Source organism: Dasypus novemcinctus, chromosome 6, assembly GCF_030445035.2.
Source record: "Dasypus novemcinctus isolate mDasNov1 chromosome 6, mDasNov1.1.hap2, whole genome shotgun sequence".
NCBI classification, from domain to species: domain Eukaryota; kingdom Metazoa; phylum Chordata; class Mammalia; order Cingulata; family Dasypodidae; genus Dasypus; species Dasypus novemcinctus.
In genome coordinates, this window is record NC_080678.1 from 86063976 (window position 1) to 86091163 (window position 27188).

At 42.1% G+C, this 27188-nt stretch overlaps 1 protein-coding gene across 6 annotated transcripts in view; it reads right to left on the reverse strand.

Annotated features, from left to right (window-relative positions):
* The window catches only part of KCNMA1 (potassium calcium-activated channel subfamily M alpha 1), a 766236-nt gene that overhangs the window by 141895 nt on the left and 597153 nt on the right, over positions 1 to 27188 (reverse strand). For all 6 annotated transcript variants that reach the window (XM_058299114.2, XM_071215879.1, XM_058299113.2 and 3 more), the window contains 3 exons: positions 22865 to 22933; positions 13672 to 13758; positions 5579 to 5655 (listed from right to left, as the gene is read on the reverse strand). In XM_058299114.2, coding sequence (XP_058155097.1) covers positions 5579 to 5655; positions 13672 to 13758; positions 22865 to 22933 — 233 coding nt within the window. The remainder of the gene's footprint in view (positions 1 to 5578; positions 5656 to 13671; positions 13759 to 22864; positions 22934 to 27188) is intronic.

The window sequence follows — 27188 nt, forward strand, 5'->3', positions numbered from 1 at the left end:
CATGTGCTCAGCAGTCACTAAAATTACAAGTAAAAATATCCGTAGAAGCAAAAGTCCTCCGAGGTTGAAGGTTGAGGCATTTGTTGGATGTGACACTGGGAATCAGGGTGTGTTCTTTCAAGTCCTGTAAATTAGGAATGATTTCTTCACTTAGCAAAATTCCTCCCATTAGCTTCTGGAGGGAGAATAAAGATCTTCCAGGTGGTTTTCCAAGAATGGAAAGAGGGAAAGGGAAAAGCTAGTTAATGTCAGTAGCACACAGCACACCGAGCTTGTTGATTCTGCCCTCAGCAACCACCTCGAGGCTGGGGAAGCAGACGAGTTTGGCACTAGAGTCATTTGTTGATGGACTCTGTATTTCCCCTCTGATTCTAAAGGATTCCATAGATGTACCAGGCAGTTCTGCAGGTCTGCAAGTGGCTCATGCCCTCAAGCCGTCCTTAGGGTGCTGTGCAGATGAAGGGAGCCAAAAAGTCAACTTTGGTAGAATTGTGGACTGAATTGAAGGAGGTCATCATTTTGTTGTGTTGTGTTTTACACTGAACTTTTTACAGCATTTGCAAAGGAATAGGAGAGAAACAAATCCTGAAACACCATCTCCAGACACCCAAGCCATGGGACTGAATTGGCCTGCAGGCTGGTCTCAAGTTCAGTAGAGTCTGGTGAGTAAAGACCTGATCACAGAGAGCAGCCCTGCCTAAGTCGCACACAGAACATGAGCCCTCAAGGTTCTTGCTGGGTGAGAGGGTCCTACTCCTTGAGTACGGTAAGGCGGAGACTTCCATTTACTTGTTCAGGCTTCTCCATAGCTCATTAATGAAAGGGAACATTCTCCTTGAGCCATCTTTTCAGCCATCAACAAGTAAATGCATATTCCAAGATGCCTGGCTCACACTCGTAAAGTAGCCAGGTATATCTAAATGGGTATTTTTAAAAGAGAAACTTTATTTTAAAGCAAGGGGACTTCATAGACTGTAGGAAATAATTACCACTGTGGACATACTTGTCTCCAGTAAAGCAATTTAAATACTTACATTTCCAAAGGGGAGTATACAATTAATTCTCTATCAAGCACTTTCTCGTATAGAGAGGCACGTATACTGTAATAGATATGTCACTCTCTCTATAAAATATCTCTATACTTATATATGTATAACATGTTACATATAAAAAGTACAGGTTCATATCATATATATGCATAAATATGAATATACGTATATATGTAGCATATGAATATGTATGTAGCATGTGTTTCCTTTGGGATATGAATTCAAGCTCAATAGCAGAGGAGACCAAGTATAAGTTATCAGAGGCAAGCATGACAATGTCTCCCAATTGATGAGGCATCTACAGCTATAGTGGTAATTATCTCAGCCTAATCAGTATCCCCTAAAAGCCCTGAGTGGAGTCCTTCAAGAGAAACGCTGCTGTCAAGGTCTTATTTTTAAATGGAAAAATAAGACAGCACCAGAAGCTGGCAAGAGGCTGGGTGGGGGGGTGGGGTGGATGGACAGAGAGTGGGTTCCCTAACACACTCTCCGGCTGCAGGCTACTCTGTGGACAGTGCCGAACGATGAGGAAGTTGGGGCATGATTTCACTGCTACATGCAACATAAAAACCAAAAGGAAAATAAAACTGAAACTGTACAGAAAATAAAAGGAGTATCTCTTCTAGAAAAAGACAGGGGGAACTGGACTTCGGGCTACTGGCAACCCGGTTTACTCACAATATATCACTACCAGTGTGCAGTTAAAATAGAGTAGGGGCCGTATTCCGAGGCAGCAAAGAGAAAAAAATAAATCAAGAATATGTCAATGGTTAGAAGTTAAAAATAAGAGTCCTTCAAACACATCCATTTAGACATGACTCGTCCCCTTGTCATGTCTAGGGGTCCACCGTTCGGCAAACTTTTGAGGCTAGGGGTAAAATGTAAATCATTAGACCAGGTTTGATATACAAAGAAGAAAATGGGTAAGTTGTGGGTTCTGGGCGCTCGCTCCTTGACCGGGCAGCAGAATGTGACTTTCCTCCTTTGATGCAGCGCTATGAAGAAATGTAAAGAAATGTAAAAGTTAAACTATACTACCACAGAATTTCTAGAAAGGGGCACATGGACTGTCCATAGTTGAGATTTCTCCAGACAGCATGACATAAAACGTTTAAGGTTATTGAATGAAAGGGAATTGGGGGGGGGGGGTTGGATGGGGAGGGTTAGGGAAGGAGGTGAGGAAACTGTGGGAAAGGCCAGTGACTCATTAGCTCTGCCCTCATGGAGATGCTATCATTCCAGGGTAAATGATTAATACCTGGCCTAACCCGTTTGGACAAAGGACCAGGTGGGTCAGTTGCCTTCTCCAACTTAGGCTGGGCACCAGGCCATGTGTGTCCAAAGGGATGGACACTCATCAGTGCATTATTAACAATCCAAATTCTGGGTAGGTAGACCAGCTGCCAATAACCAATGACCTAATTAATGTGTCTTTGCACCAAAACATATCTTCCCGATTTCTTCCCTTGCATAGGGAGGTTTATTTGTTATAATTTGTTTTATTCTGATCCCACTCCACCCCTACACACACACACAGCTGCATTCTGCCCTCAGTACCACAGTCTGCTATGGTTTTTCAATTAGGAAGAACAGTAATTTGGACATTTCAGACTGTTGCCAAACATTAACCTCCCAGCCGAGCCCCTCTGTATGATGCAGAGCTGGGGAGGGAGGGTGCAGAGAGAAAGAGGAGACCCCTGTCACACTGGCTTGGTTTCGCAAAGGCAATCCGTTTGCAGCAATCTGTGCCGTGCATGATGGAAAATCATATGCTTCACTAGCTGAACCAACTTTAAGGGAAATGAAGAGAATAAAATTATTTCAAACAATTATGTGCCTCTCCCTACAGGATGAAGCTAAAAGCAGCGGTTATTAGCTTGCCTGAAACCAAGGTGGAAAAACACCTGAGGGGCCAGACCCTTTTATCTAGAGATGTAAAAATTCGTCTGTCAGGTTCCGCTAAACTGTCTTACAAAGGATGCTACAGTATCAGAGCAAGACTCAGAGAAGCTCTCGCTTTCATCCCTCTGCTTCTGCTCTGGCCTCCCTAGATTCTGTTGTCTAGCCAGTCACCAGGAGAATGTTTAAAATAAAAATCCATCATTGTCCTTTCCTTGCTTACAACCTTCCAGTGGCTTCTATTACAGGACTAAAACCAACCCTGTGGGATGTGGCTGCTGCCTCCCTCTTCTTGTACACCGCCTTTTCCCCAATCCTGCCAGCCCCACTGGCTTTCCTCTGTCCCTCAAACTCTACAAGCTTGTTCCTGCCTTGGGGCCTTGGCTATTTGCTCTACTTGGAATGGGTCTGGGCTTCACTGCCACCTTCGTGGGAAGCTTTCCTGACCTCTGTCTGTCAAGTAGGAGCCCAGCAAGGTTCCTCACTTCCTTGCTTGGACTCTCCTCCATGACCAGTTTCATTTTCTTCACAGCACTTATCTCTATCCAAACTTACCTAATTGTTCATATGGCCACCATTTGTCTTCCTTCCCTAGAGTGAAAACTTCAGGAGGGCAGTGGCTTTGTCTTGTTCACCTGTCTAGCCTTAACACCAAGCAGCACACACGGAAGGCACTCAACTGGTATGCAACAGGCTACCCAGAAAGTGCAGTGTGGCCTCTCCATGTTCTTGACACCCCCCATTGGTCCAGGGTCTCTGGTAAAGCAAGTTCTCATGCATTTCCACCCTCTCTCCACTATCAGTTTCCTTGAAAAGGAATTCAATTTCTTGTATTTGTTCCCTGTTGATCTCACTCCTCAGAATGCAGTGTTTCTCCTGAGGGAAATGGTCCAGGAAATGACTGGTCAGCTGAGCTGTCCTTCATGTTCACTACCAGCAGAGTGGGGACGGGGTTGACTGCCCAGTGAGAAGGGCCTTTTGAGCCACAGAGCCTGAGGAGGGGATTGGATGGGTAGCAGGATTTGTTCTGTGCTTCATACTCACTTAGATGCTTTGCTGGTAGGGTATCATCACTGGAGACTCCCAGCCCCAGGCAGCTAAAGGCTTTAATTCTGAGAGGGCAATACATACTCATCCTGGTAAGGTGACAGTGTTAAGCAGGTTTGTGTGTGTGTGTATGTGTGTGTGGTGTTTAAGACAGTGGGCTCAAGATGCCCCAAACTTGGAACTGGTCAGAGGCGATTTCTAGAAAGTCTGCTCTAGACCAGGAGTACCCCCATGGGTACTGGCCCAAGATTCTGTCTTCTCTGGGACTCCACTGGGAGGATATGGATAAGACGTGGGCTTTGTATTTACCAAGCACCCCTTTATGAGTGCAGGGATAAGGGGCCTGGCCTCACACAGCCAAAGAACATCGCTCATTCTATCTGGTTTTCACTAGTGAAAAGGTATTTTAAGGGGTGATCTCGCATCACTGTGTTCTTACACATCAGACCCAAGATTAACGATCCTGCCCATCTTCCCAGCAAAAAAAAAATATCAGGGCGCTCGCAGCACAGCCTCCTGGGAGACCTTCGGCTGAGTCTGAACCCCTGTAGGTTGGTTTAATGATGCTCAATAATCTCATCCTCTCTCTAGACTTAGAGCCTTAGTTTCCTCTTTTATAAAATGGGATTAATAATAGCATTCTCTGCCAATTACACAGGGCTATGGTGAGGATCCAGGCCAAAAAGGATCATGAGGGGCTTTTAAAATGCCAAATCACCACAGGAAGAGAGGTACCGTTATTATTGTTTTCTCTAGGGTTATGAACATTTCTCTTAAATGATGCAGCCTAACTGCTGCCAGAGACACAGTCTTCCCCAGGAGAAGCCCACTGTAAGCCATGGTTTCTCTGGCACTCACAATCCAACACTCCCCACTTACCACATCTACCTCTAGAGTACCCATTAGCAAGCTTCTTTAGGAAAGAGGCTTGAGGCAGATATACTGGACACAAACCAGTCTACATCAGAGAGGAGTAGGGCTATGGGGCTGACCCTGGGGCCACGACGAGGGACGCTCATTCATTCGTAGTGAAGCTCATTCCTGGTGGCAGCATTCTTTCCTGGGGCCAGTCTGATGGCGACACAGCCAGAAAACTCTGGCCTTTGGTACCAAAGCCTGCAGAACCCCAAATGCATAGAGAGTTGACTCCCATTCTGGAGACCATGTCCTCAGATTCAGTTTTCCCTTCAGCCTTAGTAAGGCCACCTTTACATTTGTCACTGGATGTCACTATGCACAAACAATCCCTCCTATATGGCCTTAACTTTCCTGCTTTTTATATATCACTCTTGACTCTACTAGACGGGGGACATACACCAAGATACCTTTTCAGAGTCAAAAAGTGGCGATAAGGCCCTGGGCTCATTTTTCATCCTTTTCTCTAATAAAGTGATTTTTCATCCTTTGCTTTAATAAAGTGAGGACAGGTATTTATCTCATATCTCTATAAACGTCTAGGTGAAACAAACATATCCAAGAAAATGCTGGATGTTTCATGGTTCTCTGTATGGAAAAGGAGGAGGGAAATGAATGTGGGTAATAGGAAGGAGGAGGGAGGGAGAGGGGAAAGAAATACTACTTACGCCGTTTGCAGCCGCATTTTTTTATTCTTTTGGGATCTGTGATGTCATCATGACAGGCCTTGCAGTAAAAAAATGCCCTGGAGAAAGAGAATGGAAAAACTGACACGTTTCATAATCCACCCAAATGAAATGAGTACCACATTTCCTCCACTACGGTGCCAAATTAATGAAACATGCCAGCACTAATTTCCTTTAATCTTTTGAAAGGTTTAGACGTTTACAGACGGAAATGTTTGTTGCAAGATCACTTATTTCAAACACAGGACTCTGTGATTTGAGTTAGTGCTTCTTTTAATAAACTCTCATTTGAAAAGGAAGCGGGGGAAAGGTTGCTGATATGACACACTGGGTCTGCTCGCCTGTCTTTCCTTTGTGGAAACAGCAGCCAATGCCACCCATTGGGACACGTAGGAATCCAGCCCTGGGCCCCTGGTAAGGACATTACGTTCACCTTGCAAGCTGCCACAGCCTGGTCAAATATATATTAAAAGGGACACAAGAATGGCGTTCCTCACTCAAATAAAAATACTAACCTTGTCATCTTTTTTTTTTTGTCTTTATTTTTTTAATGTTACATTAAAAAAATATGAGGTCCCTATATGCACCCCACCCTCCTCACCCTACTCCTCCCCCCATAACAACAACCTCCTCCATCATCATGAGACATTCATTGCACTTGATGAATACATCTCTGAGCACCGCTGCACCTCATGCTAACCTTGTCATCTTGAGAGCATTTTCCTTATCAGCCACAGAGTGTGAGGGAGTGATGAGGGGGAGGGCAGGGGTGGGACAAAACAAAAACCAGGAGTCAAGCAGTTTCTCCGTCAGACTCCCTCTGGGATTTGGGAGCCCATATTTACTCCCAAGCCGCTGGACCAATCCCCATTTTATCTAGTCCTGAGACACGCAGTAAATGAGGTTCTCGTCTCACTGTCTAACATGTGTTCACCTGACCACTTGAATGGGGGTGGGAGAGGGTTCTGGGATGGGGTGAGGAGGAGGAGACCTAGAGGATGCAACCAATAAGAAAATCCCCCAATCAGATTAGAGTGTCATTATGCAATAAAGTGTGCTGGTTGTGTCAGAGACATTCTGGATGAGACAAGATCACTCGAGAACTGTCTCAAGTGTCCAGTGCCTAGAAGAACGGCACAGGAGGACTGCACTGTTTCAGTACTAGGGTGTAGATAATATTCATTGGAACATCAAGCATCCATCAACAAGATGAACTGATAAAGAAAATAGAGAATATACATTCCATGGAATTTTATTCAAGTGTAAAAAGGAATGAAGTTCTGCTTCGTGCTACAACGTGGATGGGCTTTGAAGATACTATGTTGAGTGGTGTAAGCCAGACACAAAAGGACAAATACTGCATGATCTGACTTACATGAAATAACTAAAATATGCAAACTTATAAAACTAGAACACTGGTTACCAGGGGCTGGGATGCTTTAATCGGTACAGAGTATCTGGTTGGGGTAATGGAAAAATGTTGGTAATGGATGGTGTTGTTGGTAGCACAATATTGTGAATATAATGGGCACCACTGAATTATATATTGGAAAATGGTAAGTGGGAAATGTTTCTGTTTTATATATATATTTACCACAATAAAATTTTTTAAAAAGAAAAAAAAATCACAGAACTATACAACACAAAGAATGAACCTTGATATAAACTCTGGATTTTAGTTAATTACATAATTATAATAATATTGGTTCTTCATTTGTAACAAATGTACCACATTAATGACAAATATTAATAATAGGGAAAACTGTGTGCCAGGGAGGTATATAGGAACACTGTACTTTCTATATGATTTTTCTATAAATCTACAACTTCTCTAAAAAGTAAATTTTAAAAAATTCAGTGGGATCCTCCATCTACTCACAGAATACCTAGCCAAAAACCTAGCAATATCTGGCAGAAACCTTTTTCTCAAGGCTCCAGAAGACAGTTTAAGGGTTGCAGTAACAGGGCAAGCACCAGATAAAGACAAAGGCCACTTAAAAGCAGAAGGATCTCCGGGTGCCCTGCTGGCCCCTTGCCCGCACCTCACCAGCTCAGTGGGGAGCTGGTCTGCGCACCTAGTCTGGATCCCTGGTCCCAGTTCTGGAAGGAGCAGTGTAACCCTGGCGCACAAGCTGGGAGCATGTATGTCTGGCTCAATCTGTTTCAGGTAGTAGCCCGAGGGACTAGTTGTACTCAGAACTTGTCCTGCGTGTAGAAGGCAGCTCATCGAGCTCATCTAGAGAACACTGAGGGCGTGTGGTCAAGCCATGCTGCACTGCAAGGGATCGCTGGCTGTAGGGCAAACAGTTCAGTGGCAGGGACCCTGAGGAAGCGGTTTTCTAGGGAAGAAGGGTTACTGGGATCCATGCAAACAAGGGAATTCCCAGGCCCACAGGTGCATGCCCAAGGCAAGGCACACAAGCAGAAAGGACCAGGCTTTGGCCTGGAGCTGTTCACTAAAGTCACTGAATGGATAGGCTCTGAAAAGAGCACTTGCACAGTTAGTCTGCAAAGACTGGGAAAAGCATTTTCTTTTTCACCTTCTTTTGGTGTTTGGTTAGCTCCTGGCATTCAAGGAGCCCTGCCATAACATTCCCTGGAGGCAAGCTGACACCTCAGAAGCTAAATTCCAGCAGTACATAGGAATATCAACATGCCCAGTTTTCAACAAAAGATTACAAAACCTACAAAGAAATGGAAAGCCCAAGCAAAGAAGAATAAGGCATTAGATACCATCAGTGAGGAGGACCAGACTTGGATTATTCCAGGCAAAGAGGTCTTCAAAATGCTTAAAGAATGCAAGGAAAACATGGACAAAGAATTAAAGGAAATCAGGAAAACAACTGAGGAAATCAAAGGGAATATCAATATGAAAAGGAATGAAACAGCTGGAGAGCAACAGAAATAAAAAATTCCCTTGGGAAACAGACTTTGGCCCAGTGGTTAGGGCATCCGTCTACCATATGGGAGGTCCGCGGTTCAAACCCCGGGCCTCCTTGACCTGTGTGGAGCTGGCCATGCGCAGTGCTGATGCACGCAAAGAGTGCCGTGCCACGCAAGGGTGTCCCCCGCGTGGGGGAGCCCCACGCGCAAGGAGTGCGCCCGTGAGGAAAAGCCGCCCAGCGTGAAAAGAAAGAGCAGCCTGCCCAGGAATGGCGCCGCCCACACTTCCCGTGCCGCTGACGACAACAGAAGCGGACAAAGAAACAAGACGCAGCAAATAGACACCAAGAACAGACAACCAAGGGAGGCGGGAAATTAAATAAATAAATAAATCTTTAAAAAAAAAAATTCCCTTGAGAGGTTCAATGGCAGATTGGAGTTAGAAAGAATCAGATGAACTCGAAGACATGGCAATTGAAATCATGCAGTCTGAGGAGCAAAAGAAAAGCAAAGAAAGATGAGCAGAGCCTGAGGAACCTGTGGGGAACCATCATGTATACCAATATATGGGAGTCCCAGAAAGGGAAGAAAGAAGGAAGGGGGCAGAGTAAAAAGGGGAGTTAATGCACAGTGGGTGCTCAGCTTCTATTCTGGGAGATGAGAAAGTTTTAGTAATAGAAGGTGGTGAGGGCAACACAATGTGGAGAATGCAATTAATCCCATGGAAAGGTATGCTTGGCAGTGGTTGAAATTTATGTTTTATAAATTAAAAAACCAAAAACAAGAAAAGAGCAACTAAAGAGAAAATGATTAAATGCATACATGATCCTGGATGAGATCTAGCAAGGGAGGAGAAAAGAAGGACATTATTGGGAGATATGAAAAAATTGTAATATAAACTTTATATCAATGTTAAATTTCTTGAACTTGTTAACTGCACTTAAGGTAACTACGTGAGTGAGTATCATTGCTCTTTGGAAATGTACATGGCAGCATTAGGTGTTCAAGGAGCATGATGTATACAACCTATACTCAAGTATTCAGAAAATGATTGATAATAAACAGATAGATGGACATAGAATGATATGGCAAATGTGGAGTGTTAGAATTGGTGGTTATTGGACTGAGGGGGTTAGAGGTATGTTGGAGTTCTCTGTACTTAATTTGTATTATTTTTGTAACTGTCCTGTAAGTTTGAAAGTATTTCACAATTTTTAAAAATTAGTTTTTTAATTCATTGGAACAACTGACAACCTTCTGGACAGGAACCAACCAAATCCCTGGCTTAGCAACTTCACCACTCCCAACGTGAGACTGAATGCCAGAGAAAAACCTGGATTTTCCTTGACGAGTGGCTAAAGAAACACAGTTCTTGACCATTTTATTCCTTGGTGTTTCTTTTTATATTTTTCACAGGACATGCATTTGTGATTGGTACCAGTTGGAGACCAATATTAAGACTTTTCAGTCTGGATGAGATCTTGAAGCTCTTACAGCCAAAGTCTCTGTGACACCATGTCCTCTGTAAATGGAGGCAGTTTTCATGACCTGCCCAGCGTCATCCCACGGGAGAGCTTGGCTGGCCCAGGACTTCTGAATCCCAGCCCAGTGCTCTCTCTGTCATAGCAACTCTTAATATCAACTCTCAATCATGTTGGAAAAAAAAAAGGTAGCGGATAGCCCTGAGTGGCAATGTGACTAAAGAATCATCAAAGAATCATCTTGAAGGAGAAAGGACAGGAAATGAGAAAGCATCTTAGTCAGGGACAGTAATTTTTCCTCTACTTCCTTTGGTCATTTTCTCCCCATCTGATACTCCTATACATAATAATCATAGTACCAATAATAACAGCTAATATTTATAGAGCATGGACAATAGGCCAGGCATTGTTCTAAGGATTTATAAGCATCAACTTTCACCTGCACCCTATCTATGTCAGTGACCCAGTGATAAAATAGATCCAGTGATAAAATAGACAAAATTGTATTCCTCTCCTATACTAGAGTGTGAACCCCATGAGTGCAGAGTCTCCTCTCCCTTGTTTGCCATTTTGTATCTCCACCACCTAGAACCGAACCTCCTATAGACATTTGCTGAATGAATGACTAAATGAACGAATGAGTATGAGAATGCTGCCCAGTACTGCGGGATTTACCAATTGTTCAGGATAAACCAGGAACAGCGATTCTTATATAAAATTGCATGACTTTTTTCATCTTGGCAATTAATTCAGTTTTAAAATGTCAAAAGAATCATGTTTGAAAGCCAAATTTCGTTGATGAGCCAACATTTTATAACTCCTGTATTAAAGAATGGGCTCCAATCTTATTTAAAAAGGAAAATATTTAGTGGCAGCAAGTAAAGTACAAGTTCTCGAAAGCCCATCCCAATGTGACCTTTTTAAGGCTGGAATCGGATGGCTCTGCTCCTCTTTCCCTGAAACACTGCATCTGAAAGTTTCTGCGAGCTAGAATCTATTAACTTCTTTTGTTGCTTTTGTCGCTTTTGTCAGCAGAGGGTCAAACTCAACACCAGATCATCATAATATATTTTTCTGTTTTTACAAAACTTGTTTAGTTTCATTCAAATCTTCTATGTCCTTTCTGTGGCTTTCTACAGTCTTCATCTATTTGAAATCCTGTAACTGACAGTATTTGCCCTGACACATCACACGCCACGGGAAATTACAGGCTGGTGGTGTAGCTGACTGTGTCAGCATGTATTTGTGAATATCATAAAGCACTGAAACGAGACATATTGCACTCCCTAATATAGGAGGTAATTTGTTTTTTGGACTGGCTGGTATTTGTGACATTCATTAGTGAGAAATGCAATAGAAAATAGAATTACACAAATGGGAGCTTCATGTTATATTTGCTATCTGGGAGGTACACTTGATATATGTGGCAGCTGTGCTCCTCAGCCTCTCGTGCTTGTGCTGAGATGCTGCTTTGAGCTTGTGCGTCTCACAACCTTCCACTCCAGAGCACCCGATGCATCACCATTGCCCTCGCTCAGGGCAACCCAGCTCTTGGGCTAGCCCTGAAGGACAGTAGGGATGCAAGAACTGGGTAGGGAGGTGTTCGAATCCAACAACTGCATGATGGCAATCTTCTCTCAATTTGCAGAAATAAAACTAAGTTATGAGATGATAGCTTCCTTTTAAGGATTTTTAAATTTATTTTTTGCTCCTCCTCCCTCCATTTTCTTATTTTATGAAACCTTTTGTAACTGGTATGGCTGGTTTGCTAGAGTGGATGAGGAGGAAGAAAGTAATGGGGATCAGTCGCCAAGTATCAGTCCTGTGCTCTGGAACTGGACTGTCCAATTCTTAATCTTGGCTTTCCCACTTACCAGCAGTGTGACTGCGGCAGGTTCATTAACAAAGCTGCGTGTCAGTTTCCTCGTGTGCAAACTGGAGAGAGGAATACTCCTATCTCATGAGGTTGTCGTGAGTTAACAAGTATGGAGTACCTGGGCTACAGGACATGCTGGCACACACTAGAACCTACAGTAGAGCTTACTAGTATTTTTACATTTTACACTGGTAGAAAAAGCATGGGTTTTAGAAGAAGGAAAGATAAGTTCCAATCGAGGCTTTACCACTTGCTTATATGTTGCATGGTCTGTGGACAAACCATTAATCTCAATTTTACAGATGAGGAAACCAAAGACCTGACTGCTTAAGGAGACTTACCTGGTTGGGTTATTCTGATGCTTAACAATAAAGAACATAGAGCACCTCATCCAGGGCCTGGTTTTGAGAAGGAACTCATTAAATGAAGACAATAGGCTTCTGTAATCAATCATATACCTTTATGATGAATTACTTATTTTAAATACTTTATGCAACATTATTGCTGAGCTAAATGACCACTTGAGTCCCATTTTCTGCTAGTGAATTTTTCCAAGTTTATTAGATAGAATTTTATGTAATAATATCCCTGGTGTTCTGCAAGGAAGACTATGATTTCCTAGGCTGCCTAAACAGGTTTACAGGTGTTACTAAAAATGCCATAACACTAAGGCCAGTGAAATCCTGGGCTGGCTGCATCTACAGAGGTATAACAACGGACCCTGACTTCAGGCACTTCCCTGAGTGACCACAAAGAGGAGCCAAGAGTGCCTACAACTGAAAGCAGGAGGATTGCATCCAGCATCCATGTGGAATCTAAGCCCCCTCTTGTTACAGATGTGGAATGGACACAACCATTCCAAGGTCCACAGGATGGAGGAATAGAGTATGGATTAGAGTGGACTTACTGATAATCTATTCATGAGCTATTGTGATTAGTAATAGAAGAAAATGTGGCATTGGTGTGGAGAAAGTGGCCATGGTGGCTGCTGGGGGTAGGGAATAGGAGGAAGAGATGAGATGTGGAGGCATTTTCGGGACTTGGAGTTGTCCTGGGTGATGCTGTAGGGACAGTTACCGGACATTGTATGTCCTCCCATGGCCCAGTGGGTGGACTGTGGGATAGTGTGGGCTATGATGTGGACCATTGACCATGAGGTGCAGCGGTACTCAGAGATGTATTCACCAAATGCAATGAATGTCTCATGATGATGGAGGAGATTGTTGTTATGTGGGGAGGAGTGGGGTGGAGGGGTGGGGGATATATGGGGACCTCATATTTTTTGAATGTAATATTAAAAAAATAAATAAAGACAAAAAAAAAAAAAGAGAGCAATCTCACTAGTTTACTATTTCATCTGACATTAATCCAAACTTTTTGAAAACCCATTTGCATTAACTGGGTACCTAAAGTAGAAAACTGATGATTCTTGGGGAAATCTGGGCAGATAATATCACACAAATAGCACTAGACATGGAGCCAGTTGTCCTATGTCGTGCTCTTTGGGACCATCAAGAATCAAGATGACCTTGAGAAGTCACATCTGCTTTTTTGGCTTCAGTTTCCTCATTTGTAAAATGATGAAGCAGTACCTAGGCCCTCCTAGTTTTCAAATTTTATTCTTCTAATTCAAAGATATGGCTTTGATTATGTGTAAAGGAAGTCATGGATGTACCTGAAAACAGAGTCTTCTTTTCCTAAGCCTTGGCACCATTTGACCCTCACAGACATATGGGGCTAGATCCCCACACACATGGAAACACACCTTCTTCAGTGGGTCAAGATGTCTCTAGCTGGGCCAGAGAGGAAGGCAGGTGAAAATTAACAATTCTTACCTTTTAACTTCTTTGGCATCACTTGCGATGAAAAATCCTAAAGTACCTTCTTGGATCTTAAGATGGTTTCCAGGATTAATTAATATACTGCTCAGTGAACAAAAACAAACAAAGGAGACACATTTGTGAGGTTGTGTTCTGAAAAAAACCTACAAGACTATATCATGCTGTTTTTTTTATAGGGGGCCCACTAGTCTAATGCTCTCCTCAAAGATTTTGTCCAGAGTCTGATGTCCACTGTCCCACACATTTAATTGGATAATGACATCATCACACTCTACTACATGCTTCTCAAGTTGGCATACTCCCAGGTTTGTACAATGGGGCCATCGGGCCACCATGCTGGGCATCTGCCACCAAAACAAGGTTTCTAATAATGTGTCCCCTTGGAAACTGCTGTTTATAGTCGACATTGAAATGTTATTAGTCTAATAAAGCCATTGTTACACCCATTTTCCTTCAGATGACAGAGCATTAATGGGACCCCTATATGCATACCGAAACATACATGTATTCACACCACATATTCCTGCGGGGAATGGTACAGGACACCCACAACCAATGCAGAAGGAAACAGACATCTGCAAGACATTGATAAGGACATGGAAGTAAAGTCCATGTCCAGCCTATGCAGAATTGGATCTACCCTAACACTGAAAATGAAAAATGCCAGCAGCTGGAAATGCTTAATGATTTCAGTCTGCTGCTTACCAAAACGTACGAATGTGTTTGGATAAGGTGTGTGCCTAGCACATCCTGACTATGGCAAGCCATCATTAGAAAACTTCCCCTGCAGAGAAATAAGAGCCTAAATCAACGCTGTCCTATTTCAAAGTGGTATAAATAGATGAGTTGACCATCTTGTGTTTGGACTGCCAGAAGAGATTAATGTATCCTAATCTAATAAATGGATGAAACAAACAAGTTTAATTTTCTGCAGCTCAAAAGCAGAACACAGGGCTATCTTACGCAGATTCCGAGAGGAGGCTCTGGGCTTAATGGATACTGAATTTAGGGACTCTAAATGCAGCCATAGAAACAACGGAGGTATTCTTTGATTTGAAAAGTTGGTGATTGAAGTATTAGATGTTTCGAATCAGGCTAAAGGAAGTCCTTGAGTGCTGAGAACAATGAAAATAGAGGATGATAATTAGCATGTAATCTTTATCTGCTGGTAAAATTGTTCCAGAAAAAGTACTGCAGTGAACAGAGTGCTATGTGCGTAGTAATACAGGAAGGACCCGGGTGAACTTTTGTTCTGTTGGGAGATCTTTGAGGAGATCATAATTGCAATAATGGTTTGTGGTCACAAGAACATCTCCTACTAGCCAAAACAAGCCTGACAGAAGGAAACCCAACTTGTGCTATTGCTATTATTAATGCTAAATAATAGCAAGGGTCCAGAAGATTTGACTTTCTGTCCCAGAGCCACAGGCTGCAATGATGTTCCTCAGAAATCAGAAAGCAGCAGGCCACCCTAACAGCGCAGCGTGTGACCCGTGGCAGCACTGTCCAGGCATCTCCTAATCGCTCCTCCAGCAACTCTTCACGAAAGGCTAACCCGCCCTCTGACTTCCTGCGGTCACGAGGAGAGGGGGCCAGAGCTTCTGTGGGTTAGCTGGATTCCTTGAACAAAGACAATTAAATATGACAACTCAGAAAGGCATTGTTTTGGATTTTGCCCCCTTTCTCCTCACCTTTACTACAGGCAGTTCTTAGAAGCCCTGGCTAGGCAGAATCATCCGGTCCTAATTCTAGCTCTGCCGTTTAGCAGCCTTCTGACTGGGGGCAAGTGACTAAACTCCCCCGGAGGTTTCCTCACCTACAAGATGGGGATGATGATGACAGCCTTTCTTCAGAGAGTTAAATGAGATAAGGCACAGAGAACTCAATACATGTGGATTATGTTTACTTTGTTACTGTAAAAAAAAAAAAAAAAGCCAAAAACATATTTTGTTTTCAATGGAATTATCAGAGATTTCCTTTAGCCATCCCTATGGAACGGAACACAGTCTTCTTATCAAAATACCCTGCCCATGATGGGTAAAGTTACAGGGTGAAGAACTGTACATTTCAGAATTATGTATAAGGATATACATGGAGAATTCTGTGTTCTCCTGTAGCTTAAAGGGGCTAGGACCTTAAAGCTGGAAGAGTCTGAATTTTTTTATATGTATTCATCTAACTATGTAAGAAAAACTTCTGAGTAGGAAAAAAAATCCTATGATGATTTGAACAATGGAATTCAGCAGGGAAATCTGACATCCATCAATGTCTCGGTGACATATATGTGCAAAACAAACCTGTCATGGAACCCTCTTTCCTTTTTGCACATTATATGCTTCATTAATTTATACGTCAATGATCAAGCTCACTGTGTCATTGTGGGAGATACAGCAATAGCAAGGTTCCTATCAACGAAAAGTTTCTTTTCATTTCCTCTCTTCTTCACTAACAGTGAACAAGAATTGGTCTAACTGAAAAATTGGGATCGGCATTCTAGAGACTGCAGGATGTGATAATTTATTACAGCCTTCAAGCTTGCTTTCGTCAAGTTAGTGTGGTGGAGAGAAAAGATTTTATGCACTGGTGTCAGGTATATTTGTGTTCAAATCTCAGGTTCGCCAGTGACATTGGTTAAGCACACAAACCTCAGGGGTCGCTGTAGCCAAGCATCACCCCGTTCATCTGAATATGGGGAGAGCTAAAGTAAGTCTTTGAGCTGAGCAACTGGCACAGAGTAGGTCCTTAATACATGGTAGCTATTAGTTATGCAAGCAAGGTGATTATTAAAACTAGCCAACTAGTAACTAAACTTCCTGGTATCACAGAGCCTCATTTTGTCCTTGGCAGGAATAAGCTACCCAGGAGGTAACCTATGGGCACTGAAAGACTTTTTTGCTGACCGCAGTATTAGAAACATTTCATTCCTGCACAAGATCTAGAGATGGGCTAATGTGGACTGCCTTTTGGCTACACAAGGAGTGTGTGCCCCTGTTCCTTAAGCTGATGTGTAAGGCCCAAGAGCATCTCTGATGAGATAATTGAATATGTGATACCCTCTTGCCCCTTTGGACAGGGGTGAGAGAGTTTAAATCATCTCTACATGAGTCAGCAGCAGCACCATTTTCAGAAATCCGGATAAGGCTAAGGCAGCCTTTTGGATGTGGAATCCAAAGAATGAGCTAGCTCTTGAGAATAACAAGCAAAAGACATCAAGATACATAAAGATACTCATTGTTCTGGATTTGGCTCATATATTTAAAGAAGTATGTGCTCCTGATTCTAGGGGACCGTGGTATATAATACTCCCTGTGTAAGGGTACAAAGTTTCAAAGGCACTCTGAGGCAATATATTACTGTTTTTCATATTTTGGACATTAAGACTTCTATCCACATTCCAAATCTTGAAAGTTTAAATAAAGCATTAATCTTTCTCCTCTGAAAAACATAAAAAAGATAAGGATCCTAGTCAGACGTAACTTTGTTTTTTCTGCAAAGTGCCTACTGCCTTTAGAATTTGTTACTGACCTCCTAACATGAATATGTAAATCTTCCCAAAGATCTTTGATCACTTTAAATGAATATCCAGTTATGCTTGTTTGGGTGTTATGACTGCCAAAAGTCTCTCCTCCTGTGGGCCACTTTAAATCAGTTCTGTGGTTCCTGCTTTGTCTAATTCACTAGATTATTAGAGACATACTTCAAAAGGCGTCATGTGAGAAATCAAGAAAACCTCCAAGAAAAAAAGCCCATCTATCAATTAGCAGAATTCCAGTAGGGACATCTTTTTGGGATGGGTGGACTTTCCCTCATTTTAAGAAACATATAAATGATCCTCTTTCTTCTATGACCTTGCTAATTTCAACTGAAAACATTCAGTGACAGCTGGAGGCACAGGGCTGGTGAGATCCCTTCCCCAACGATACTTGCTCTTTCTTGTTCCTTTGCTTTCAGACTATTTTTGTACCTAGATTTATTCTTTAGCTCTTCATCCTCTGTATAGAGCAAATACATACATGTTTTCCATTGAGAACCCAAAATCGAATAGAGGGGTGAAAAAAGGATCTTGCTTTATTTCTCTTTGAGTTTCTCATAGTAGAAGGCTTAGCAATAGGTACTTTTCAACTATTTGTTAAATTAATGAAAAACTTAAGTCCTTGGTTTCCATTCCAAAATTTCTCCTTTTCCACTCTAGTAAAGGAAAAGGAGTCACAGCTGTTCTTTCAAAGACCAAGCTGCAATTCTCATCAGCCTATCACAGGAGACACCACACTTCTTCGAGTAAGCCGGCAAAAACCAAAAAACAAAAATAACAACAAAAAACTGCTATCTCCCAGAGGCATTAAGGATAAATATGCAAATGAAAAAAAAGCTAGCTGCTTGGGGAGTTGGAGCAATTGGTTTCCATATTGAAAACAATACTCACCGAGGACTGAAATATTTGTTGCTTAACATAAAACACAATTGCAAGGAACTGGCTACCAAGGGTCAGTCCAACAGGGAAATATTTCCTATCACGTTCCACCAGCTCTCAAGCTGCAGCACATTTTGCTATGTATCTTGTTGAACTCAGATTGGAGGATTGGGGGATGATTTATCCCTTTTTGCTATAACTTGTGCATAACATCTGTAAAGCATCTAGCAATTCCTTCCTCAGTCATCATAGACTTTACTTACTTGCTCTTTTTGGAGGTAATCAATGATTGGTATTTTGACTGAAACGAATTTTTAAAAAATACGCTTTCTTATTATGGATAAATGTGGTAAGTGTGTACCTCTCTCCTCCCTCCTCCATTTTTGGTAGGTGCAATGTACCATTTCCCCAGGCAATTAAAAAAAATCACCACTTACATGATAATATACTTTATGGTTGATGACGTGATAATTATATTTATATCTAAAAAGCTAATGGGACGTCATTAACTAGATCCGGCAAATATGAACCATCGAGGACTGCAATTTATGCTGTGCCAAGATGAATCAAGACACTGTGACACGACCCCATTGATTAGAGCAGGCCATATACAATTACCATCAAGAGGGACTTTGTTTAAGACAATTGTATCCTCTTCTCAGGGAATTCAACAGCACTATAATTTGTGGGCTGTGTTAGGAGAGTGCCCAGAGTAACCCCAAATCTTATCACCTTTCTGGAAATTTTCATTTTTTCTGGACTTCATACTCCCTGTTGCTGGAGTCCCATACAACTAGACATGGACATTTACTTATAGGATATATGTAGGAGACACAGATACATAATAATCCATGCATCAGTATGCTCAAGCCTAGTTCACTTACACAGAGTCAGTAAAGATTGCTCCCAGTTTGTCAGCCTCAAACAGCCACTACTGGACCATAGTGGCAAGGACTTGCTCATCCCGAACAGATCTCAAGAATTTTAGAAATGGCATTTTGGAAATTATTTTACTTGTCAGGAAAATATTAGTCATGTGGGACTGGTGGAGAGAGAGTTTATCTAGGGAGGAGAATGCTGGCTATTTGGTTCTGGGAGCAAGCCGTGCCACATTCTGCTATACTTTAGGGAAAAGTCATGCCTACATCACAACATTCCTTCACCACAAGATAAAAGGACTGAAAGGCCAAAAGCCAACAGCAGAGGTGCAACCACTGTGGACCTTTGAAGATACAGAGTGTTGCAGTAACTTCTCGCAGTTGGATCATATCAATAATACCAAACTGACAGGAAGCCACCTCTATTTTCACACACCTACTCAAAAGAATCACAGAAGAGTCTGACTTTGGAAAGAGTTCCAGACAAACCCATACACACACACACACACAATTACAAATACAAACACATGACACAGAGAAGATCAACTTTGGCAAAGGTGAACAAACAGGCATCTCAATAGTGTGTTTTCAACAATACTGTCTTAAGAACACATTATTGAAAAACTCTGCTGAAACTATTAACCCAAATATCGATTAAAAAAAAAATGCCATTGATGAGGATTTAGTCATGCTTCATGCAACACAAAACAGCAGCAAAACAGGTGAATTTGCAGGGCGAAAGTTGAGATACTTCACATTAAGAAATAGGCCTCAAGACACTAAGAAAACAAAAAGCCATGAGTTCATCTCAATAGACAGTACTCATTCAGTAAATCAAATGTCATAATCTGGCAATCTAATAGCAGTGTTCTAAGTGTCTACTGAGTACTGCCAAGAAATAGAGTCATCAAAATGTCATCTTTGAAACAAGTATATAAAAAACCAGTTAGTGTAAGGGCTTGGTCTCTGTTTTGTGGATAAAAGGACATGAATTCTGCTCTACAAACTGGAAACTGGACAGAGGGAGGAGGAGGTCACTGGGAATGTGGATGCTGGATGCGGACAAAATGGCCCCACAGAGTCTGGTGAACACCAAGGACACAGCAGGACAACACAGAGACAGACACAGGGCTGGAGAGAAACGCCCTCCCTTCAACTTGAATAGCATTTCTTTCCATCATCTGTGCCATGACTGAAAAGAGGACTGTGCCTTTCCCATTTTTAGGTTTCCTGCAAAGAAGTTAGTGCGTCATCCCAGAGAATCAACAAATCACACGAGAACAGCAATATGCTGCTTTCAATGTTTATGTCCTCTAGCTGGAGAGGGGCTTGTATATAAATACACATATATAATATACATATATGCATTTATATATGTACTAGACAAAGAAATGAGATTTTATGTATATATTGAGCGTATATATATATACACACACATATATATATATACACATAGAAAGAGAGAGAAAAATTCAAAGAAGTAGGTGTTATCTTCCTGAATTCTTGGCAAATTGTTAGTCCTGTGGTTAGGAATGAAGATTGAGGGTGGAAGTTGGAAGGAAAGTTAACGAAGAGTGCATACCGCTTTCGGCTTCTGCAAAACGACAAGAAAAGAATTTAAAAGATCAAACAATTTAATAGCAACTTGACTGACACCATAAGGAAAGAAGAAATAAAACCTTTGTTTCAAATTATTTGAAGGATGTATGTGAAAACAAGGTTTTTCAGAAAAGCATGGAAACAGTAATATGGCGTAAACCAACCACAGAGGAGGCAGTTAAACGCAGGTTGAAGGCAAGGATGAAAAGGAGCAGAGTACTCTAAATTTAAACACCCAGTCACTTAGAAAATGTGAACGGAAGAGAAATGGGAAATCTTTAAAGAAAAATTAAAGTTATCATCTCAGGAAGGATAACAAATTTGCTTTAACATGGATATTGTGTTCCGTGAGTCCTTGTGTTTTCTCAAAGGTACGATCCACATTCCCTCAAACACCTTTTTCCACAAGAACCAATGTGCTTCCACAATGAGACCAAGCCACATTTGAAGGGTAAAGCTGGCAATTGCACATAGAAAGCCAAAACAAAGCCAAAGGAGGTCTTTTTTGTTTGTTTACCTTTTCCTAAAAATAAAAAAACAACAACTGTATCTATAAATATGGCTTTGTTGAAAACATCTCAGATTTACAAATCAACCAGAGGATCCATCAAAGAAAAGATTGTATCTTCAGGGAAAACTGAGTTAACTTTCTTAGAAAGGTGACAGTGGATTGACTCTGAGCCATCAATAACCTCACTTCCTGCCCCATGTGACCAAAAGGTGGCAGGTGGGAGATGATGGTCAAGGGTCAGTGTGCAGTCTGCTGCCATGAAACTATCCCAGAATGGTTGAAAAACACCAGCCAGCATCAGCACCACCCACATCATGACACTTTTTTGAGAGATGCACAAAAGTGATAGAGAACACTGAGGTACACAAAGATTTACTGACTTGGCAACATGAAGAACATCATTTGCAAAAACCCAGGCTCACATTTCCCCCTACACAGGTGAGTATTGGCAAAAACACGTGCAAACATTAATCCAGCAAATTTCGGTTTATCTGCTCGACAGGAAATAGCCAGGGCCTGTAGTTTTCTGCAGATAATACTCTTCACTTTGCCAGCACAGAAAAGAAAAATGTATATCTCTATACATACTCATTAACAGCTACGGCCAGGTCCTACGTGTGGCCACCAAATCTACCATGCTTTTCCTTTTGGTTGATTTGGATTTTCAAAATAGCTTAACATATGATCAGATTGACTTTGTGAGCAATCTGATCTGGTGTTAAAGATTAAAGAAAACATTGGATTGGCTTGCTTACAATCCAGTGTTTTGTTTTTTTTGTCATAGAGACACAGACTGTACATTTGGAAATCTGGCTTTATTGGCTTATTCATCCACATGATGAGAACTCAAGGATGATAGCAGGAACCTGAGCACTTGTGGGAACTAGAGAACTTCCAGTCTTGTCCTGCACACTGTTCAGTATGCAAGGCAGCCAGGAAGGCAGACGTGGGAGGGTAGCTGCACCCTACACCAGGGCATCTGCAGAAAGGCTTAATAATGAAGCAAGGAACTATGTGTGTCTTTTCAGAGGACACAGGCCCAGACATCTCTCAAAGCTTTCTTCCAAAGCTGCTGGGATGAACTGGGGAACAAAAACCATTTCCATTTTCTCTGGAATGCATACAGTACCCCATCACCAGACTGCCTTGTAAACGTGGTTATATCCTCACTTTCTGAGTGAACTCATATATTGACTGGGGTGTTATCTATTCCAGGCAGACCCAGTCCTTCCTCAGTCTGGTTTGCACATAATTAAGTGCAAAATAAATAAATAAAGAGAGCTCCTGCCTTTGTGCTTCCCTCTCCAGAATAACTTACATGAAGCTGATATTCTGCTACCTGGATTTAGGTTGCACCAGGAGAAGCACAAATGGTACACAGTAGGCTGCTGGTGATTTGGCTCTTGAGATTTGGTGTCTCCCATCAATAACTCTGCCCCATGCCTGCTGTAATGGAGGCTAGAGTCCATCCACTCTTTGCTTACGGCAGTATGAAAGAGTTCTAGGACAGGGCTGGTTTATGCTTAGAGGGTTTATGCTTAGAGGGTAAAATGTGAAGTTGGCACGAGCAGGTGGAGATTTGGATGCCTTGTCCTTCTCCCGAAAAGAAACACTCTTGAAATGGCCAGCAAGGCTTGGGCTGCAAGGCTAGTGTTCAGTTAAACACACCTTGAAATGTGCCCTTGTCAAATAAACAATGCTCAAGAAAGAAAAACCAGGTGAAACACTTCCAGAATGCCCTCTCGCCCTCCTAAATACCAGCCGGCAGCTGGTCCGCAGCGAACTTACCGGCTCTCTCGGTTGGCGGACTTGTACTCAATGGCTATCATTAGGAGCTTGAGTTTCACAAAACACAGCCTGCAATGAGATGGAGAGACCTTCCAGTCAGTGCTCAGAATGACCAGACCACATTAGAAACACACTTACGACCTTTCCATCTCCTAATGTGGTCATTCTCCAAGAGGACCCTCATTCCACAGCCACTGTGCCAAGGGGAGAGGCTGGGGGTGGGAGCGACACCTCGCCGTCTTCCCCATTAAACTCCATTTCTCCCAAGCGATGAGGTGCTGAACATTCAAAGTGCAAATTGCACTCAGGGCTGGATGTCGAGACACAGACCCCAAGCAGGGATTTGTGGCTGGGGATTTATTCTGGGCCAGATTCATTAGTTATTTGGTTGGGTAGTAAAATGTTAACTGCAGGGGGAGGGAGGTACTTGGAGCAGCTGGACCTGTTATTTGGATTCCATTTTGGCCTTTTGTACAAACGGTTCAAATTGTTGCTCTGAGCAGACCTCCATGTGCGTGGAATGATGGTAATAATACTTAGCCTCTGTGTAATGGCCCAGCCGTGACTGTGGCAGAGGCATGCCTGGCTCCATCCAAGCCGCCTCCACGCACGGCCAATACCTGGATGGCTGATCCTCTCCTTCCCCAACCTCCCAGGCCCCTGTCCAATCACTGTCTTCCATGGGGTTCTTCTCCAGCTACTGCTACTGACTTCCTATTCTCAGAGCTCCTTCAGCACCTGGTCTGTAACCACTTAATTCATCCCTTAGTCAAATTCATACTGGCTGTGGTTGCTCCCTATGGTTTCACACATCTGAACTATGTCTCCTCAACCAGAGGAACTTCTTTCAGAGTTTTGGACTTCTTTGGAATTCCCTATAGTGCTGGTCATAGAACCACTGAGTAAGAGAAGTTCAATAAACAAGTGATTTCCACATAGAGATTTCAATTCTAAGAAAATAATAAGAGCTGTAGTAAAAGATGTATGCACAAAGATGTTCAGGATCATATTATTTATACTGAGTCAAATACTGAAAGCAATCTAAGTTTCCAAAAATAGGGCAATGGCTAAATCAAATATGGTATGATATGATTTTATACAGCATTCACAGTGACTTTCAGAATATTTCAAGATATAAGATCAACAAATACTTTGTAAAAAGATACAAAAATATAAATGACATGATACGATTTAGGTGAAAATGCATATTTATATACTCATGTAAGAGCTAACCAAAACAAAATATATACTATAAGTTGCTACAATGCATCATTTATACGTTAAGGACTATTATGGATTGAATCATGCTCCCCACAAATACATGCTCAAACCCTAACTCCTTTATACACAGAATCTTTAAACATGCTATTAGTTAAGTTTTCTTCCCTGCTTCAATCCAATTTGACTAGGGTTCTTTACAATTGGAGGAAACTGGACACAGGAGTAGTGGGAGATAGAGACAGATGCCTATGTGATGAGAGGTAGAGACTGAGTGATGGATTTCAATCTACAGACTTCAGAGAAAGTGTGGGCCTGACTATATCTTAATTTTGGACTTCTAGTCTCCAAGACTGTGTAACAATAAATTTCTGTAATTGCAGCCTACCAGCCTGTAGTATTTCTTATAGCAACCCTAGCATACTAAGGCAAGTACTTTCTTGAGAATAAAAAGATTCTATTTAGCTCCAGCATTGTAAAGGGGAGTAGTATTAGGGTGCAGGTTGGGGCCTTTCTAGGTGGTGTCATTTAATCCCCACAATATCTGTAAGAGGGAGAGATTATCCCAGTTATTCACACTTTTGTTGCTCTATTTCATAAGTGCTGAAACAAAAGCTCAGTCAGCCCATCATTTTCAGCTAGTATGTGGCATGATATACAACATCTCTGTCCCCAATAAAGCCTATCTTATATTGGGGAGATACACAATAAGCACATACACATGAATAAATAATACATTTCCAAACGATGACAACTGCTACACAAAAATGAAACAATCTAAGAGGATAAGGAGTGACTGGGAAGGGGTGAGTCAGTTGGGATGGTCCAGGAGAGGGCCTTTGGAAGGAACTCTGGAATAGAGAACACTTGTGCATGATAGGTAAACATAGTCAATGAAAAGATCTGGAGAAAGAGCTTTTTAAGAAGCAGAAACAGTAAGTGCAAAGGCCCTGAAACAGGAATGACCTGGAGTGTGAGAGAACCAGCAATCAAGCCAGAGTGGCTGGAGCTTAGTAAGCAAAGTCGAGAGTGATGGTGAGTAAGTAAGAAAGCTAAGTGGGGAGTGAGATCACACTGGGCCGTGCTGGCCATAGAAGAGCCTGCCGCTTATTCTAAGTGGAATAGGAAGCCTTTGATTGGTTTTAAATAGAAAAGCGGCATAATCACCTATGCTAGATATAGGGACGTGTGCTTTCAGGGAAGGTGCTGGTGAAGATCTCATGTTCTCTAGCGGGGAAGGTGGCCCACTGCTCATTCCCGCGTGTGGGGTCTTGATCCCCTGGCATTGCCTTTAACAGGTGTCAAAGGACCATTTCCATCCAAGCAAATTTGGGCTTGCCAGGTGATTTGCAGGTTTTCTTATTCCTGCCAGCAGACTCTAATGACCTGGGCTTTGTGCTGATTATGCAGCTTGCTGAAATACCAACCCACATATCCAACTACAGCTTTTGGAAAAATGCCCTTCTTAATTTATGTCCCATGGAGCACCGCTAGCATGCACCCTTTATGGGGCTGTTACTTCTGGCACTTATATTGTTTAAAAATATATAAAAATCTGATAGCCTATGTGATGTTTATTGAACCAAATTACCAAATTAAGTAACTACTTTCTAAAGTAAATAGTAGTTAAATGCCAAAAGATCAAGGAGAAGGCTGGTCTTTAACCTAGCAGGGATCATGGAGAGGCTAATTTCCTGATACCCTATGGATGAGCAACAGCCACACCAATTTGGGACTTGGGTGGTTCACAGGATCAACGATTAATTGCTTTAATGATCCTAACAGTTCTGATGAGAAGGGAAGAAATTATAATGGTGAATTATGCCTTCCTAGCTATTACAATACCATTTGCCAACTAGACATAAACAGAAAATGCAGGAAAGTAAAAAAAAAAATCAAGCAGCATTGTGCATGTCCCTTAACCTCTCTGGGCCTCAGTTTCCAGGGTAGGGAGTGAACCAGCAGATCTGAGTCTTCTTCCAGCTTTAAATCCATAACTGCATGCCTTTCAAATGCATACCTGCCTAAAGTGATTCCAGTGTGCTTTATAGAAGCCTCTTTTTAAGAAGCCTTTCGACCCAGGAGAAACCTTTGCTCACTAGGCGAAGGGGTGGCAGAGGAGGTGGACAAAGGGACATAAATAGAATGAACATGTGCAAACATGGCTATGGCCATAGGTTTTCGGATGTAGGACCTTCAGGACTGGCTGTTCCTGCCCTTTATATATAGAAGACAAGCTGAGGTCCAAAGAGGGGTAAGTGACTTGCTCAAGGTCAAATTGCTTTGACAGTGAAAAGCCAGAAGTGGAAATCAAGTCTCTGAGATGCCAGATCCAGTAAACTATATGGATTTTATCATACAAGCAGAGGAACTAAAGTAGTGGCCACAAGCCCAGCACCAGCATACAGATGTGTTTTGTTTGGCTTGTACAGTGTTTTAGAAATGGAATTAGACGCCAGCAGATTTCATCTAAAGTGGGAGAAAATAAGATATGATCATGCTGGACCCAGCTGTGCAGCATTTACATGGATGGGACATCTCTCCAGTTTGCCACAGTCCTCACCACTCCTGCTTATCTCAAACCTCTTCTTTCTTCACTCTTTACTGCTAACTGCCTGCTCCCTACAGGAATCTACATTTTTAATTCCCACTCTGACAGGATGCTGGAAAAATACAAATATTGAATAATAAACAACAATTTATACTGCAAGCAGAACTATGACTGCCCCATGAGAGTTCAGATCATACTTTTTTGTTAGACTCTGCCAGAAAGTGTTGGCCAATCTCAGGATCCTGGGGTTAAGGCCGCAGCAGAGGTACAGCCTCTGCTTAGTGCCCAATAGAAGAGAGGAGACCATGGTGAGTAAACAGGGTTTACTCTAGATTGAGGTTCTCCTGTTATAGGACGCATATTTGCTCTCTTAGGCACTTTGCAAAGTGCAAATAGAAAGTGTTCCATAAAATCTTGTTAAATACATGCATGAATGGGGGGCAGAATCTCATGAATTTCAAGAAGAATGGACAATAGATAAAATGGTAAACTAGGAGAGTTTAGACAAAGAAGGCTTAGAAGGGAATATAGAATCATGAAACAAGATCCTCCTAA